This window comes from Galeopterus variegatus, unplaced genomic scaffold (genome assembly GCF_000696425.1).
Source record: "Galeopterus variegatus unplaced genomic scaffold, G_variegatus-3.0.2 Scaffold579, whole genome shotgun sequence".
Taxonomy (NCBI): domain Eukaryota; kingdom Metazoa; phylum Chordata; class Mammalia; order Dermoptera; family Cynocephalidae; genus Galeopterus; species Galeopterus variegatus.
Window position 1 is genome coordinate 114919 of NW_007726690.1, and position 20235 is coordinate 135153.

Consider the following 20235-nt stretch of genomic DNA (forward strand, 5'->3'; position numbering starts at 1 on the left):
TAGTAAAAAAACACGTAAACCAATTAAAAAATAGGCAAAGTAGCTGAATAGCCAATTTTCAAAGGAAGATATATGAATGGCCAACAGACACATGAAAAAAAGCTCAACTTCTGTCAGCATTCAGGAAATTAAAATCATAACCACTTTGAGATAACACCTCACTCCATTTAGGATGGCTAATTGCCAAAAGACTTAGAATGGTAAATGCTGGTGAGGTTGCGGAGAAAAAGGAACCCTCATTCACTGTTGGTGGGACTGCAAAATGGTGCAGCCTTTATGGAAAATGGTATGGAGGTTCCTCAAACAAATACAAATAGATCTACCATATGATCAGCTATTCCACTGCTGGATATATACTTAGAAGAATGGAAATTATCATGTCAAAAGGATACCTGTGTTCCCATGTTTATTGCAGCACTATTCACAATAGCCAAGAGTTGTAACTAGCCTAAACTCCCATCATCAGATGAGTGGATAAGGAAAATGTGGTATCTCTCAATGGAATACTACTCTAGTATAAAAAAATAAAATACTACTATTCACAGCAACATTGATGGACTTAGATAAAACTATATTAAGTTAAATAAGCTAGGCACAGAAAGAGAAATGCCACATGTTCTTACTTATTTGTCAGAGCAAAAAATAAATAAATAATTAAATATACAAACAAATAAATGGGGGGGAGAATAAACAGCAATCACAATTCCTTGAACTTGTTAAGACAAGTAAACAGATATGATGTAGATGGGGGAGGGGTTAGAGGGAGGGGGGAAGGGAGGCATTGTTAAAGGAACATGATATTCAACTGCACTGCATATTGAAAAAGTAAAATAAAATAAAAATGAAAGAAATTATAGAGGACAAAAAACAATGGAAAGATATTCCATGCTCTTGGATTGGAAGAATTAATATTGTGAAAATGCCCTTACTACCCAAAGCGATCTACAGATTTAGTGCAATCCCCATCAAAATACCAATGACATTATTTCCAGAAATAGAAAAACATAATCGTAACATCCATATGGAACAGCCAAAGATCCCAAATAGTAAAAACAATCTTGAACAAAAAACAAAAATAAAAATGAAGCCAGAGGCATAACACCACCTGACTTAAAATTATACTACAAAGCTACAGTAACCAAAACAGCATGGTACTGGCATAAAAAAACAGACACTTGGACCAATAGAATAAAGAATCCAGAAATTAACTCACAACATACAGCCAACTCATCTTCAACAAAGGCACCAAGAATGTACATTTGGGAAAAGACTGCCTCTTCAATAAATGGTGCTGGGAAAACTGGACATCCATAAATAGAAGAATGAAACTAGACCTGTACCTCTCGCCATATACCAAAATCCATTCAGAATAGATTAAAGACTTAAACATTAGAAAACTATAAAGCATCTGAAACTTAAAAGTCCTAAAAGAAAACATAGGGGAAATACTTCAGGAAGTATGAGTGGGCAAAAACGTTATGAGTATGACCCCAAAAGCACAGGCAACAAAAGGAAAAATACACAAGTGGGATTATATCAAACTCAAAAGCTTCTGCACAGCAAAAGAAACAATTAAGAGAGTGAAAAGACTACCTACTGAGTGGGAGAAAATATTTGCAAATTATGCATCTGTTAAAGGGTTAATACTCAGAATATACAAGGAACTCAAACGACAGTAAAATACCAATAACCTGATTAAAAAATGGGCAAAGGAGCTGAAGAGGCATTTCATTTAGGAAGATATACAAATGGCCAGGGGACACATCAAAAAATACTCAACATCACTCAGCATCAGGGAAGTGCAAATCAAAAACACTGAGATATCATCTCACACTAGTAAGACTAACTATTATCAAAAAGACAGAGAAAAGCAAATGCTAGTGAGGATGTCGAGAAAGGGGAACCCTCTTACACTGTTGGTGGGACTGTAAGTTGGTGCAATAATTATTGAAAATGGTATGGAGATTCCTCAAACAACTACAGATAGAACTGCCATAAGATCCAGCAATCCCATTGTATATAACCAAAGAAATGGAAATCATCAGGTCAAAAGAATACCTTCACCTCTCCCATTTTTATCATAGGTCTATTTATAATAGTCAAAAGTTGGAGTCAACCTAAATGGTCAACGTTAGATGACTAGATAAGGAAAATGTGGTGTATATATATACACAAGAGAATACTACTCCGCCATAAAAAAGAATGAAATTGTGCCATTTGCAGCACCATGGATGAGCTTGGAGAAAATAATGTTATGTGAAATAAGCCAGGCACAGAAGGCAAAATACCAAATGTCTTCACTCTAAGTGGGAGATAAAAATAAACAAATAAAATTTTAAAAAGAAAGATACAACAATCACAATAATACGTTGAACTTTCAGAAGGCGAGAAAAGAAGTGAAGTTACCAGAGGAGGGGTAGGGGAGGGGGTGTAAGGGAGGAATTGGTGAAGGGACACAAAAAATGATTACACTGGTCTATATTGAACTTTAAAATAAAGCATTTATAAAAAATGTAAATATAATTTCAGATATTTCAAAAGACCTATGACTTGGACTATAGTCTCAATAATTTTCTTTTACTTTATGCTTTCTTTAAGGACCACACATAAAGACATGAATGCCCATACAAGAGCTTATGGTCCTCAGACTGGTAATGAGTATTTACAGACTTTTTCATTCTATATTAGAATGGCTTCCCACATATATACTTAAAACAATGAATGACAGTAAGTATGTGCCATGTTGGTAATACTATGAGTCTTTCAGAGATAAATAATCATCTTTTTCATAAATGTAAAACCCATTAAATCTAATTGGTTACTAGAGTTCATTAAGAGTAGTTTTTACCATTTTAGATGCCTTAATTTCTGCCAAATATTATCATTTTAGAGTCATACATCCCCTTCTCCACCTGGTTTCTTTCTTTTTATATCTCCCTCTTTGTCTGCAAACTGTCCATTTCCCCATTTGGACATTTCTTCTCTTGCTGCTTTTACCATTGTTCATGTTAAATGTATCAGGGAATTAGCATTTGTTCAATTGGCTCAATGTGCACAGACAAAAGAATTTCTTATCAAGATATTCAGACATGGTTCATTTGTAATTACTACATCAATTATTATTAGGTAAATGGGTGTGGATAACAGGGTTTAATTTAGGATCATCCCAATGATTCCCTTTACATAAATGAATGCTTTATGTATGTTATTAGAAAACAACTGTTCTCCTAATCTTGTCTAACTTCATTAATTTGTTTATCAAGCCCAGAAACTCTTCATTATCTGATTAGGTTTGCCAAATAAATTCGACAATTCCAGTCTCATTATGTCAACTTGTATTAGAGGATTTTGAAAAAATGGTGTTTTATTGTTTGTTTCACATAAAATAGAGATTAATATATTATATTCCACATTTCGAAGGGCACAGGGACCTATTTGTAACCTGTTTCATGTACTGTGCAGACACGTCACTGATTAATTATGTAAAATCAGTGGCAAATGACTTAGACAAGTCATAAAGATGGTAAGTGTATATGGAATGTTTTGGAAACTGCCTTTCCTTCTCATTATAACATCCTAAAGTATAAAAATGAACGTAATTCACTCAAATAATACTGTTCAGCATTCTGTGTGAAGAAAGAGCAAATTAACTTACAAGTTAGGGAAACAAAACCAAATTTGTCTTTGTTTTTGTTTTTAATAAGTTATCTTTGACATTTTAAATTACAAAAGTTATTTTTAAAAGATTCAAAATAGTAATTTAAAATGTGCAAAATGTGCAGATGGTGTCCTTTTATTGGTTAAGGAAATAATAAGTAGCAAATGAATAATTAAAGCTGTATTTCCATAGAGATACATTAAGCAATTACTTGCATCATTCAAGCAAAATTTTTTTCTCACATTTAGTCACAATTATCTAGAAATTTCAGGATAATTTTTTGAAGCACAAAACATATTGTAAATCTGAAGAAAACAAGGATATATATTTTATTTGATTTTACAGAGGAAAAACAACTAGCACATTTTCTCTGCATTTTTGACTCAGTAAAGATATCAAAAACTCTTACATTTTCAATTTGTCTCAATTCCTCCTCATGCTGATTAAAGATATCCTCCCATCTGCGTTGGTGCCTTCGCCTGTGGGCTTCTAGATCTGAGAATTCCAGCTCTTCAGGTCTCTGTGATGACTTTGCCCTAAATTTCTTTGGTGACAGTCTTTTTGCTAGTGCCTGCCTTAGACTAGAAACTTTTGATTTTTTCTTCTGTGCCTGTTCTGGTTGAGAGTAAAACACGTTTGACGACAGGTTTTCCATCAGGGTTTGCAGTGGACCAAGTGGCTTTGAGTTATGGGAGTTCGGTGCTCTAAGCAAGTCTCTTGATAATCCCTCTATTAGTGCTTGAACTGAGCCAACTGCCTGTGGGGGCTCTAGGGCCCAGGCCTGTGCCTGAGGTGACCCTTCTGTTTGCCCCTTTATGGGAACGAGCACCTGAGTATCCAAATGTAGTGGCAACAGCACATGGTGGTTCTGTGACAGGAGGGGCAGGAACACCTGGGCATGCACGCGTAAGGACTCAGGTTCCTCCGCCTCTGTCTCTGCTTCTGCAGGCTCAACGGCCTCTTCCTGTACCTCTGGTTGTTCAGGTGCCTGGTTCTGTTCCAGCTGCTGTTCAGGTACCTGGTTCAGCCTCTGCTGTTGTTCAGGTGCCTGGCCCTGCCTTTGGTGTTGTTCAGGTATCTGATCTTGCCCCTGAAATTCCTCTGGCACCTGGTCTAGATCTTGTGTCTGTTCTGAGGCCTGGGCCTGGTCCTGCTGCCCTTTGGATACCTGGGCCTGTACCTGTAGAGGTCTAGGTGCCTTAGCCTGAGCCTGTAGTGGCATGAGCACTCGGGCTGCCCTCCATAGTCGTGGAGGTGCCCTAATCTGCATCTGTAGAGGCCTAGATGCCTTAGCCTTAACCCGAGTGTGTAGTGGCATGAAAACCTGAGCTGCCCCTTGTAGTCGTCGAGGTGCCCGAGCTTGCCCTTGTAGAGGCCTAGGTGCATTGTCCTGAGCCTTTAGTGGCATGAACACCCTGGCTGCTCCCTGTAGTTGATGAAGTGCCTGGACTTGTGGCTCTTCTTGATCAGGTAACCACCTTGGCTGAGAAGGTTCTCCATGCAGGACTCTAAGTGGTCTGCATCTGCTGCTGGTTGGCAATCTCAGAAGCTCATGAGTGCAAGAGGGTCCTCTGAAATAAAAATATAAGTTATTGCCATACAATTAAAATTTTCAGTGGAATAGAGCCATTCAGGGGAATTGCTTTTATTTTAAAAGATGGACATTTTCTTCAACAAACATATTTTCAGTAAATCTTCCTGGAACAATTCCTGTAATGTCTAAAATATCCCACAGGTAACATTTGTATTACCAATATATTCAATTATTAATGGAGTCTGATACTACTTGATCATTCTATTGACAGATAGTAAGGAGTCTTTGGGTAGTAATAAAAAATTCTCCTCAATATTTCTACTCAATACCTCTTGAAAACAGTCTGTGATTTGTTGTATCAGAAAGGCTTGTTTTTTTGAGTCAAAAGCAACAGTACAGAATCAATTGCCTCAGGTTAATTACTATCATCAAATTATACATGCAATTTGTTTAACGCACCTGAATCTTCTCATGGTGTACTGTTCCTTAATAGCTTCTTCTCTTTCAAAGATCAGAGGTATCCCTTTTTATGAAAGAGAAAAAATAATGCATAAAGTCAGCAGAGATGCATGTAATTCACCTCAGTCACTTTGTACCCCCTAATGCTCAGGATGTGGAGTGAATTCGGAAGGGCAAGAATAAGGTAGCTCTACAAACACTCTTCGTTGGTGACATAGACAATATTCTAGTTCCTAGGACTACTTTTGCAGCACAATACAGCTATTGCATGCAGATGAATTTCTCTGCATGCATAGGAAAGAAAATTTAACAACCTGATTTTTGCAATTCTACAGAGAAAGAAGAGAATAGGACAAAGGGAGAATGGGACAAGAAAAACTCTAGATGGTTGCTGAGCATGACTTAGAGATGTGGGCTCTACATGTAAGAACTTTATGTCTTGGGACTGATGTTTGGTCTTTTCAATAAGGTAAAATCTTCATTCTGGGTTTTATACTTAACACACTGAAAATGTTCAGCTTCTTTCTTGCCAGCTGTGCTGTTACTATCGAAATATAGAAGCTTATGAACGAAAGAGATTCTTCTAAATTTCTTATATTAAAATGTTTCAGGCAATTATATTTTATATCTTCAATGTAACCTCCTTATAAATGGGACTTTTCCTGCAGGTAACATTCTGTAAATCTTGTAACTCTGGAAATTAGCAAATTATCAATTAGATGTGTAGCTTTCCTGCACCCATTTGAGACTAGCTGGCCTCTGTGACACTGGTCCAAGGACTTCATCACCATAGGCAAATAAATTAATTCCTGCTGCTCCTGACTTCCAAACTGGATACATATATTTATGCAGAGGGAACAAGCTTCATTGCAATTAATGCTGAAGCTGATTTGAGGTTGCCTGTTATCTTTTTTAGGCACTCCATTGTTACTCTCAACCATGCCTATGGTCCCCGAAATTATATGTGGAATTTACCACATAACCTATAAGTTAACTTCTCAAGTAGTTTCCTCTGGATTTGGTGAAAATCTATCCTGCCATTTTTGGCATTAATAGGAAGAAGCTTACTTTTATTTTTATAAATTTGTTCCCTTAATTACATCATATAATGGAGATTAGTACACAAAATTAGATTTATATGGTACACAAACATTATTTCAAAATTAATAATCATTAAATGATTAATTACAAATCCATTTATCTCTGTAGAGTCAATTAAAATATCGGCTGAAAAATAACAGTAAGATACAGATTTTGTTACCTTTTCATTTACTTTATTTCTTTAGATAGGTGTTTACTTAAAATTGGCACATCACAAAATTCTATTTGAGGCTTTCAGGGTCTCTGTAAATATGAATACTTTCCAGGTGTAACTAGCAATGATGAGAAACCTTATATATATAGGTGCTCAGGACGAGGAAATGAATTGAATAAGAGCACATAGCATATTATTGGAAAAACTAAATACTGAAGACCTTAGAATTTTTACTTTTAACCTAATTCTTAAACAATTTTTTTTTCTGAAAGCAATAAATGAATAAATTCTGCTCTCATTTGAATATTCATTCCAGTACAATGAAACTTCACAGATTTTACCTTTTTTCTGTCTTTTTTTAATGACTCCAGTAAGATGCTTTGTTAATGACTCAACAACATGTCGTTCATTTTTTATATCCCGAACAAATGGGTGATGAAGCATGTTTGCAGAAGTAGGACGAAATAAAAAATTTTTTATCATGCATTTTTCCATGAAATTGTGGAACTTGCGGGACCTAAAAGAAATGTGTCAAAGAGATAAAAGTATTCTTAGGCCCACCACACCTAGTCCCACCCCCACCCACATGCCACTCTGAAGGTCATATTTTTGGAAAGAATTGCCTCTAGCTATAACTGCCTTGTCAATTGGCAAACATCCTGCAGCTTGACAACATACATTATACAGTGAGGCCATCTAAACCTCAGAAAAAGAAGCCACAGTCAACAGCATTTTCTACAAAAATAATACTAGAAACTTCAATGCATTCAGCTGTATGTATGGAGTAAGTAAAAACTCAAGTGGTGATATGGCAATTAAATGGTTAATGTGATATATGTAGTCCATGAGACTAGATTGGTCAGTCCACAACATTCATACTCTGAAGCCTGAATGTTTCACTTGACAACATGCAGTTTTAGCTACTGAGGAATTGATGTAATGACCCAAAAAGAGGGTGTTAATAGCACCAGGACTAACTAATCTTATAAAATGGCCCATGAATACAGCTGCAGCCACAAAGCCTGAATCTGTGGAAAGGGTTACATTGAATCACGAGGAAGAATGTCAGCAATCAAATCATAGTCACCACTTATACTAGGGCAAATAATAAATACTAAGAATAGGCAAGAGTTTAAGGTCCTAGATCAACAAGCTTCAGAGAGGATTCCCAAGTTTAGTTGGCCTGTAGCACCCTGGGAGAACAAATCCTCTACTTTAGGTCTGTGGATGTTTGGTTTAATGGGCCAACCAAAAGGGGTGTCTATCATAATCAGTGACTGCCTATCTAGTCAGTGAGAAACTTCACAAATAGTTGCCACTGTTCCATCCCATTACTGAGGAAATAACTGAATATGCCCATTACTGGCAGGACAGTAATATCATCATAATATAATATGGAGGATATCACTTATTTTTAGTTGGCTAGTAGTTCTTAATGAAAATTGGTCATTTAGACCTCCCAATTAAGATATTGGATTTTAGGAAATATTGTCCAACAAAAATGGTGAAGCAGGGCTGACCAAAAGAATTAAAACTTCTTTGCTACATTAAAAATGTCAAGTCAGTGAATTAAGGGGATTAAGACATTCATCTTTACCATCCGCTGGATTTGACTGTGGGAGCAGATTCCCGCAAAATAACGAAGAGGGCTTCCAGGGGCTGAAGATTACACAGAGCTGCAAATGGAAATAGATAAGTTTAGAAAGAATGAGAAGGGTAACTACAGAGTACACTCCTCATTCCAGTGGGGATTCTCAGTGTTCTTTCATATATCATGTTGAATAGACAGATGCTGAGATGAACAGATACAAAATAATCTAGTTAAAAAAAAAACTCATTTTAACACAAACATTGCATTATGTAAGATTCTAAAGTTTTATCATAACTGAGTATGACAAATCAATAATAAATTCAACTAGAAAAAATTTTTGAAATATATGGTTGATAATTTATATCTATAAAAGTTAACCAAAGGTGGAGATAATCACTTTTCTGTTACCATATTTCAGGTACTTACCATTGTAAAATTGGAATATTTAATTATAGACTGAGAAAGATAACCTGATAAGTAGATGAGCACAAAAATATATTTAAAAAAGCAATGGTTTAGTGCTCTAGAAAGCTGAGAAGAATCTGTTTTGGAAGCTGAGAGCCCTAGCAAAAGAGGTAAATATAGTGCAACTAACTATTAATAACAGACCTTCTAAAGATCATCTAGTTCTAATCCTAGCTCTGCCTTTTTGACTTTGGGAAAATTACACTACTTAACCTATCTGTGCACCTCAGTTTCTTTCCCTGAAAAACAGGAAATGTGCAGGAATCCCTTCAAAGAGTTGCTGTAAGGATTAAACAGCAACCTGGAAGTAAAACTGTCTGGTATGTAGTAGGCACTTAATAAATAAATATTAGTTACTGATATTATAATAAAGATTTTTAAAACTATATTGCACTTCAAGTCTGTGCCAAATTACTCAACCTTCATTGTGTTTTTTCATACACATAGGCATACAAAGAAAAGCCTATTCCAAAATGTGCTATATAAATTAATTACCTCATCAGTTTGGGAATTCTAGGTTTTTGTGTAAGCGTTTAAATATGTGTCTCACTTCACTTATTTCTTCTTGTGTTTTGAATAAAGAAAACTGGCAGTGTAAAAAGTCCCCAATGGAGAGCCATAGTGTAAATTTCACCTAACACTACAAGCATGTCATTTATGTGAGGGCAGTTTGATATTAATAACTCTTCCAAAATGCATCCCCAGAAAACCTACAGTGCCGGACTGGTCTCTCACAGTAGTAGAAAAAACTTCCCAGTGTGATTTTATTAGAGTGATACAAAAGCAACTGTTCAAAGGCCAAAATTTGTTCTCAATTACATGAGTATAAATTAGTAGAAGGTGTATGTTTACAACTGAAGGTAGAATTAGCTCCAAGCTCAAGAGATCAGGGTCATATTTACTCCCTTACTGTTTCCAATCAGTCATCAGGCTCTGTTCTTTAAGCATATTGTAAGTGAGTTCGTACAATATTAAGCAGTTGTCATTTATTAACATCTGAGCATCATTTAGTCAACTGACAAAATCTTCAGGGGCCTAGAGTTAGGACACAGACTAGATAAGTTTTTATCAAGGGAAAGGAAGAGTTCACAAAGGAATGGTGCATAGGATGGGTACAGAGCTATGTCAATAGCAGCTGAGGATGGTTTCCTTTATGGTCTAATTTTAGGAATGTCACAGTAAATGTCCTCTCCAACCCATATCTCATAACACTGCCTAAATGCTCACCCTTAGATGATCATTCCTTTGAAATAGCAAACCACCTTTAAAAAACATATCTCTTGAGGGGTTGGACACCTATTAAACTGTGCTTAGTCTGAATTAGGTTAAATAATGTGGTTTATTCCTGACACATGTTGAGATCTGAAAGAATCTTCTTAATACTAAAGAAATGAGCCTCTTCATGGGACGGGCAAATTTGAATCATGACACATTCAGGTAAAGATTGACATGGAGTGTGAGGAAGGGATACCACAAGGAAGAAAAGTAGGACTATAAACAAGCATCATTGACAATATTAAATGTAATCTGCAACATCAAAGAGAAAGCCAAAATAGGAAAATATATAGTCCAGATTAAGGTAAGGGCTGATGTAGACCCTTGACAAGGAAGTGGAGTCAGAGTAAATTATTGACCCTATCGTGCTTCTCCTCCAGGCAAATATTCATTTTTCTATAAAGAATGGAGAGGTTAAGAACCACATCTATTTAATATTATTTGGCCTATGATATTCTGATGTTTGAATCACTACTAGCAATGTTCTGGACTTGACTTAAAGGTATCCACATTGTTTTAATTCCTAACTGGAACCTAAGGAATAAAGGAGGTCCTGGTGTGCAAAGCTCCAGTTCTTTTCTCTTCTCAGAACCCTTTCAGAGAGAAGTTAATCTTCCTCTCTTTTGACTTCTCTGGGAGAAATTCACCAAAAAAAGACCAAAGGAAGATAATTTTGTTATCTGGATCTCAGAGGATATTATCAGATAAGTGTCACTTTGGAAGGCCATCCCCCCTGAAGTGGTAGTTATCATAATCGAGAGGATTTCTGCAGTTAAAATGATGACAATCATTTCAATGAAAAGTTAATACTCCAGGCAATAAAGGAGGCTGATGAAAAAGAAATGTTTTACTAAGGTAGCTGTCTAGAGTTGCTCATGACCAAAGTTGTACCATTTCAATTACTTCTGCAGGCTGGCTGGCCCTATTTTCTCTCCTTCTGAGTTCAGAATCTCCTGGTCTTCACTTGTCTTTTGCAAGAAGGTTGTCATTTGCGGACTCTGTGCCAAATCCCTTCTCTGCACTCCTCCTATGAGTATGCTCATCAGCCCTTTTTTCTCCTTTTAGAATTAAAAAAAAGTGAAACAAAAAAATGGCGAACCAAGAAGTACAAAGCTGCAAAGTGTAGAGTGCTCGGTTTTTTTTTTTTTTTTGTAAAGACATGGTGAGAAGCACTCAGGAACAATGGCAAACGATACGACTTGATGCAGTCATGCATCCTAACCAAAACCATGCATCAATGCTAATGTGACATGTCATACTATGTACTTAGAGAGAGAAGGAGTGAGGACAAGGAGGAGAAGGAGGGAGGACGAGGAGGAGGAAGAGGAGGAGGAACAGCAGCAACATAATCTAATCATGTTTCCCAAGCAGAAATACTCAGTGATGATGAGGAGTGATTCACATCTACCCAGTCTCGTTTCCATTTTATATATGTGGTATGCATGTGTAATTTTTTACATCTTAGTTTTTTCCATCATCAATTTTTTATTCACCTGACTTAGGCACGCTGCTGTTTTTTGGACACTAGAATAGAGGCAGCAGCAACCTGATCTCTACATCTGTCTTAGCTTTATCTTAGACCCTCTTTGATATTCCAAGAGACACCAGGAATTCTCAACAATTACGATACTACTATTTCTACTCCTTGAAATTTCTCCCATTGGCCTTGAAACACAGTGCTAAGATAGACCAAGTTTATAAAACTTGGTGGGTGCATATTGTATAGATAGAACGTACAGGAACATTCAAAACTACGTGGTCTGCTCAGAGAGGGGAAAGCAAAGCAATTCCTTCCCACTCACTGCCAATGGGGTGATATATTCAAAATACTAAAAGACAGAGATTGCCAGCCAAGAATACTCTACCCTGCAAGGCTATCCTTCCGAAATGAAGGGCAAATAGTATATTTCTCAGACAAACAAAAACTGCGGAAGTTCACTACCACACAACTATCCTTACAAGAAATTTTCAAGGGAGTACTTGGTTTGGTACTTGAAAATTAACTACCACTGCCATAAAAACTCCCCCTCCCCCAAATCAAAACCCACTAGTAAAATAAAAATGCCAACAATGAAGAAAAAAAAGTTTATCTACAACCCAAGGAACCAACAAATACAGAAGACAAACAGTATATCAGAAAGAAAGGAACAAAAGACACTTAAGACATTCAAACAAAAATCAATATAATGCTAGGAGTAAATCAACACTTTTCAATAACAACTCTTAATGTAAAAGGATTAAATTCCCTAATCAAAATACACAGACTGGTTGACTGGATTAAAAAGGAGGATCCAACTATATGCTGCCTTCAAGAGACCCACCTCACCTATAATGACTCTCATAGACTAAGAGTGAAAGTATGGAAAAAGACTTACCATGCAAACAGAAATGGAAAATGAGCTGGAGTAGCTATTCTTATATCTGATAAAATAGACTTTAAACTAAAAAACATAAAAAGAGATAATGAGGGCCACTACATTATGAGAAAAGGATTGATCCATCAAGAAGACATAACAATCATAAATATATATGCACCCAATGTTGGAGCAGCCAGATTTGTAAAGCAAACTCTATTAGACATAAAGAAGGAAATAGACACTAATACCATAATAGCAGGGGACCTGAACACCCCACTGTAAATATTGGGAAGATCATCTAGGCAAAGAAATAGAAGAGAAACCCAAGAGCTAAACAAACCTCTAGACCAATTGGACTTGGCACATATCTACAGAACATTTCATCCATCAACCTCAGAATATGCATTCTTCTCATCAGCACATGGATCATTCTCCAGGATAGATCACAAGTTATGTCACTAATCAAGTCTCAACAAATTCAAAAAAATTGGAATTATCCCATGTATTTCTTCAGACCTCAATGGATTAAAATTAGAAATAAATAACAAACAAAATTCTGGAAACTATACAAACATGTGGAAATTAATGGCATATGGGTCTAAAAAGAAATCTAACACGAAATCAAAAAATTTATTGAAACTAATGAAAATAATGATACATCATACCAAAACCTGTGGGATACTGCAAAAACAGTACTTAGGGGAAAATTTATCACATATATGCTTACTTCAGAAGAATGGAAAGATGGCAAGTGAACAACCAAATACTTTACCTTAAAGAACTAGAAAAACAAGAACAATCCAAACCCAAAGTTAGCAGATGGAAAGAAATCATTAAGTTCAGAGCAGAACTTAATGAAATTGAAACCCAAAAAACGATACAAAAGATCAATGAATCAAAAAGTTGGTGTTCTTAAAAGATAAAAAAAAAATTGACAAACCATTAGCATAGCTAACTAAAAAAAAGAAGAGAGAAGACTGAAATAACAAATTTTAGAAATAAAAAAGGTGATATTACAACTGATACCTCTGAAATACAAGGAATCATTAGAGAAATTTATCCATTTCCTCCAGATTTTCAAAAATAAACAATTATATGCCAACAAATTTGAAAATCTGGAGGAAATGAATAAATTTATGGACACACACAAACTACCAAAACTGAGACAAGAAGATGTAGAAAATATGAACAGACCAATAACAATAAAAGAGATTGAAGCTGTTATCATAAGGCTCCCAACAAAGACAAGCTCAGGACCAGATGGATTCACAGCAGAATTCTGCCAAACATTCAAAGAGGAACTGACACCAATTCTCTACAAACTATTCCAAAAGATTGAAATAGAGGCAATTCTCCCAAACTCATTCTATGAAGCAAACATCACCCTGATACCAAAACCAGGTAAAGATACAACTAAAATACAAAACTACAGGCCACTATCCTTGATGAACATAGACACAAAAATCTTCAATAAAATACTAGCTAACAGAATACAGCAACACATACACAAAATGATACACCATGATAAATTGGGATTTATCCCAGGAATGCAAGGTTGGTTCAACATCTGCAAATCAAAGAAAGTGATACACCATATCAATAAAGTGAAACACAAGGACTATATAATCATCTCTATAGATGCTGAAAAAGCATTTGATACAATTCAACACTCATTCATTATAAAGACTCTCTACAAGTAAGGTATAGATGGCAAGTATCAGAACATAATTAAAGCCATATATGATAAACCAACTGCCAATATCATCCTGAATGCAGAAAAGCTGAAAGCTTTGCCTTTAAGAACAGGAACTAGACGAGGATACCCACTCTCACCACTCCCATTCAACATAGTGTTGGAAGTACTAGCCAGAGCAATCAGAGAAGAGAAGGAAATAAAGGGCATCCAGATTGGAAAAGATGAAGTCAAACTGTCCCTGTTTGCAGATGATATGATCCTATATACTAAACAGCCTAAAGCCTCTACCAAAAAACTCTTGGAGTTGATAAGGGATTTCAAGGAAAGTTGCAGGGTACAAGATCAACACACAAAAATCAGTAGCATTTCTTCAGTCCAAAAAAGAACTAGCAGAAAAAGAAATCAAGAATGGTATCCCGTTTACAATAGTCACCAAAAAATAAAATACCTAGGAATAAAGTTAACCAAGGATGTGAAAAATCTCTATAATTAGAACTACAAACCACAGATGAGAGAAATTAAAAAGGACACAAGAAGATGGAAAGATACCCCATGATCTCGGATTGGAAGAATCAACATTGTGAAAATGTCCATACTACCCAAAGTGATAGCCAAATTCAATGCAATCCCAATCAAAATTCCAATGACCTTTTTATCAGAAATGGAACAAACTATCCAGATTTATATGGAATAACAAAAGACTACGCATAGCCAAAGCAATGCTGAGCAAAACAAATAAAGCTGGAGGCATAATACTACCTGACTTTAAACTATAGTACAAAGCTATAATAACCAAAACAGCATGGTACTGGCATAAAAACAGACACATTGATCAATGGAACAGAATAGAGAATCCAGAAATCAACTCACACACCTACAGCCATCTGATCTTTGACAAAGGCACCAAGCCTTTACCCTGGGGAAGAGACTGCCTCTTCAGCAAATGGTCCTGGAATAACTGGATATCCATATGCAGGAGAATGAAACTAGACCCATACCTCTCACCATATAGTAAAGTCAACTCAAAATGGATTAAAGAATTAAATACACACCCTGAAACAGTAAAACTTCTTAAAGAAAATACAGGAGAAACACTTCAGGAAGTAGGACTGGGCACAGACTTCATGAATATGACCCCAAAAGCATGGGCAACCAAAGGAAAAATAAACAAATGGGATTAAATCAAACTAAAAAGCTTCTGCCCAGCAAACGAAACAATTAACAGAGTTAAAAGACAACCAACAGAGTGGGAGAAAATATTTGCAAAATATACATCTAACAAGTGATTAATATCCAGAATATACAAGGAACTCAAACAACTTTACAAGAAAAAAACAAATAACCCAATTAAAAAATGGGCATAAGAGCTAAATAGGCATTTCTCAAAGGAAGATATACAAATGGCCAACAGACTCATGAAAAAATGCTCAACATCACTCAGCATCCGGGAAATGAAAATCAAAACCACACTGAGATACCATCTCACCCCAGTTAGGATGGCTAATATCCAAAAGACTGTGAATGATAAATGCTGATGAGGTTGTGGAGAAAAAAGAACTCTCATACTTTGTTGGTGGGAGTGCAAAATGGTGCAGTCTCTATGGAAAATGGTATGGAGGTTCCTCAAACAATTACAGATAGATCAACCGTATGACCCAGCTATCTCACTGCCAGGAATATACCCAGAGTAATGGAAATCATCAAGTCGAAGGTATACCTGTTCTCCAGTGTTCATCACAGCACTATTTACAATAGTTAAGAGTTGGAACCAGCCCAAATATCCATCATCAGATGAGTGGATAAGGAAAATTTGGTATATCTACACAATGGAATACTACTCAGCTATAAAAAAGAATGAAGTACTGCCATTTGCAACGACATGGATGGTCCTAGAGAGAATTATATTAAGTGAAACAAGTCAGGCACAGAAAGAGAAATATTACATTTTCTCAGTTATTTGTGGGAGCTAAATATAAATACACAAACTTGGGGGGAGGGAAGAAGACATAACAATTACAATTCCTTGAAGTTGATACGACAAGGAAACAAAAAGGACATTGTTGGGAGGGAGGGGAGAGAGAGAGGAGGGAGGGAAGTTTTGGTAATTGGCCACAATAATCAACCACATTGTATATTGACAAAATAAAATAAAATTAAAAAACCCCACCAGGAATGCATTATCACTTATACCTTTGAATTTAGGTATTGAGGACAGCAAATATGCTATGCTTTGGAATCATACATCAGGTGGTTATCAATCATTTATATTCAAGACCACATTCCATTTTCACTTTCCTACCAGAAAGCAGTGCTTGAGATAACAGAATGCTGACAGGTTATTTAGAAGATGGGGAGGTGAGGGACACAAGAGGAAACAGTTAATGGCACTGGGTTGGCACTGGAAGGCACCAAAGTTGAGCTGGATTGACTCCGAAGGAAAAAAAAAAAAGTGCTTACTTCCCAACAGTGCTGGGGATTGGTTCAATTTCAATAAACCACTGGAGGATTTTCTCAACAATCACAGCCTGAAGCAGTAGTAGAGTGTAACTGTAAATGTTCTATAATCTAAATATTTTACATCATAATAGATTGGAATGCCTTTGGATTCTGGTTTCTTAGGACTGTCAGGACCAAATACTACGGAGGCTAAACTGAAACAACACTCAGTCATCCTAATATTAGATATCATAAGAAAGTGAAGCACAATCTGCTTTTACATACCCATATCTGGCCATTCTGACAAAAGCATTTGGTAATCACTGAGGAGGCCACCATTTATAGTTTGGCACATCATGCAACACCTGTATGGCCAGTAAAAGCTGACTGGTACAAGTGACAATTTCATCTTCTTCCAGAGAGACAGCTCTGTATAGTACATTTCTGTAAACTGTAACAAATATCAAACATTTTTACTCACGAGGAGCCCCTTCAGCCATTTCAATAGCAGTGATTCCCACGGACCACACATCACTCTGCAAAGGAAAAGATGACAAAAATGTGACTTAAAAATAGAAAACTGGTAGTATTTAGAATAATCTTTAGTTGGGGTTGGGGGTGTCAATGCCAAAGCCATTTTGTGGGTTTTCTACAATGAAGCTTCAATATCGACTGACATAGAAATACATTATCTGAGCTTGTGACCAACCAGTACCTCATTACACAACAGGCTGATATGGAATGGGGTTCAGTGCAGGGAAAGTCCATCTTGAATGTATTACTCTTGTTTACTTATCTGAAATACCAAAAGGAACTTGCCATAAAGAAGTCCTATTGCATAAACCTACTAGCTGTGTGATCTTGGGCAAATAAACTCTCAGCACCTCAGTTTCAACTCTGTGTAAAATGGCAATAATAGTATTATTCACCTAATAGGGCTAGTGTATAGATTTTAGCAGTTCCTGAAATATAATAAACTGAGGCTAGAATCACAATGAGGCTCAATGAAATTCTACTCACTACTATTAACTATACTTTGCTTTTCAGAGTGTGGAAAGGGCCCAAGGCTAGAGGTACACTGATTGGGCTGAATGACTCCTAAACAAGTTAATTGAATTCTTAGAACGCCGGTTTATAGATCACTTAGCTTTAGCTGTTGTGATAGTCTAAGCTTAAGATTTCTACATGGCTAAAAAATATAAATAAATAACTAATACAGGTGAAAGTTCTTGGAAGACTGCAACAAAATATACACCCATAAAGCATTATTTTTGCAGCAAGCCACTTGGAGAACTTTATGCTTCAATAGTCCCCACAGCTTCTAATATAGCACTGAACATATAATAGGGTGCCAGTAAACAACTAATTTGCAGATCAAGCAGAGGGTATTTAAGGAAAGGGAAAAGAAATGAAACTTAAATTAATCAACTTCAAGTATTGAGTCCTAGGTTCCACACAGGAAGACCACAAAGAATTGTTTGGATGACTTATGATGTGGAGAGTGAGTGAGGTTTTTCCAGTCTATAGCAAATGGAGATTTTTCTTTCCACATGAGCTTTTTGAAATGTGTACATAGATGTATACTGTCCAAATTGCAGCTTCAGTGGAAATTTTAATAAATAACATGAATTGTTACTTAATTTGTCTATTCCACTGATTTTCTGTGGTTTGGGAGGTGAACACTGAGCCAAGGATTTTCTCCATTACCCTGAGTAATCAAATATTTTTTTTTCTTTTTGGAGCTAAGTTACTGTAGGGATTAATAATTGGCTTTACATTTATTCATTTTTAAGTTTACAAAGCCCTCTGCCCCTGGAAGTTAAATTTCCATATAAAGCCACATAATATAATACTCTTACCAAGAAGTTACAAGCAACATGACCTAGACATTCTACCTCAATTCCAGGTAACTCTTAATGGTCTACTTAGTCTACATTAATAGAAAATATTACTTTTATGCATAAAATCAAACCACATATAGGAATAGAGACTAGTATTTTCTATTAGAGTTTAATGTGAAAGGAGGAGCTACCTGCTTTTAATTCTTTATTTTATCATTTAAAATACGTTAGTCAAAAATCATTTCCATACTTTGATTCCTACGGTCTGAATCCTCATACTCACTCTGTAATCATAGGAGCGTCTTGGGTCTTCGTCACAGTCAATCACCTCAGGTGCCATCCAGTATGGTGTCCCAATGAAGCTATTTCTCCTTCCATTAGTTCTGCTCACCTGGGCACTCACTCCAAAATCAACTTCAAAATTCAGCATATGTCAAAATAATTAGTCAGGAACAAAAAGCTGAATAAGTTACAGCTTTAACTCAGAAAGCCAATATAAAAGCCACAATGGATAACAGATTTTCATTCCAGCCTAGCAAACTTTACCATGAAGTCTACTCCAGGAATACTGGGAAATAAGATTTTGCTGCTATTTGTGTTGGAATGAGACTCAGCAGGGCTATTATAAATCTACAGTAGGTTTGGCTGAATGTTTATCATGAATATTAAAAATAAATTTCCACTGGTATACCCTAAATCTCTGAAGTGATAACATATGTAGTGTTTGGACATGCCACCAAGCTGGAGGAAGACCAGCACTGTAAGCAATAAATAAGAAATCCAAAATCTATTAAGAGTTGATTAGAAAGCCTCACTCATGACATGAGAAAGTCCTATCACTCTGATAAAGAAAAATGAGTTTTCTGCTAAAATTTAGTTTAAGTTCTTACACAGACAGATCTCCCGAATCACATTCAAATGTTTATTATGGTATCCATATCTTAACTTAGACTATAAAAGTTCAGTCTTTTATTCATCTGTGGGATACATTATAAGAAAATATTTAGTATGGTATCCTCAGAAACAGAAAAAAAAGGCTAACATAGACTGGGGTTATTTATTAAAAAAAAAAAAAAAGACAGGGATGAAAAGTGAAGTAGATTTTCTAATTTAGAGTGGTTTCCAGGAATCTAGAGGGTGGCAAACAAAATTGATGAAGAGCAGCTTGAAGAATTTAGGGGAATAAAAGAAAAAGAAAAAAAAAACTCATAGTTTAAAGCAGTTTTTAAGGAAGGATCTAATAAGAACAAAAATATTCCACAACATTATGAAGATCCCCATTGGGTGTCACACAATCTTATTTATCTTTTTTTTTTTTTTAAGAAATAGGTTAAATAGGTTAAATCAGAACTCAGCATTCTCATGATTTCTGAGGGCCAACTTCAAGGGCCAAGAATTACCTACAAAGGCCAAAGGCTGGTATATGGCATACATCCAGGGAAGAAAACGAAAGGAGAAAAGACTAAAAGAGAGTGATAAATGGAAGAAGAAAGGGGAAAAAAGGAGAGAAAAAGAAAAGCTGAAATTAAGATAAAAGGTAGAGATAAAACCTCAACAATGGCATAATTTAACCTTCTCTTTAATGACCTTAGGGACTGGAATATAAAGATTATTGATCAAGGGGCCGGCCCGTGGCTCACTCGGGAGAGTGTGGTGCTGATAACACCA

At 36.0% G+C, this 20235-nt stretch overlaps 1 protein-coding gene across 2 annotated transcripts in view; it reads right to left on the reverse strand.

The window, feature by feature from the left end:
- Positions 1 to 20235, reverse strand: part of NRK (Nik related kinase) — a 137790-nt gene that overhangs the window by 44415 nt on the left and 73140 nt on the right. For both annotated transcript variants that reach the window (XM_008570192.1, XM_008570193.1), the window contains exons 8-13: positions 18851 to 18981; positions 17208 to 17262; positions 8504 to 8582; positions 7248 to 7423; positions 5652 to 5715; positions 4068 to 5229 (exon numbers count right to left, since the gene is read on the reverse strand). In XM_008570192.1, coding sequence (XP_008568414.1) covers positions 4068 to 5229; positions 5652 to 5715; positions 7248 to 7423; positions 8504 to 8582; positions 17208 to 17262; positions 18851 to 18981 — 1667 coding nt within the window. The remainder of the gene's footprint in view (positions 1 to 4067; positions 5230 to 5651; positions 5716 to 7247; positions 7424 to 8503; positions 8583 to 17207; positions 17263 to 18850; positions 18982 to 20235) is intronic.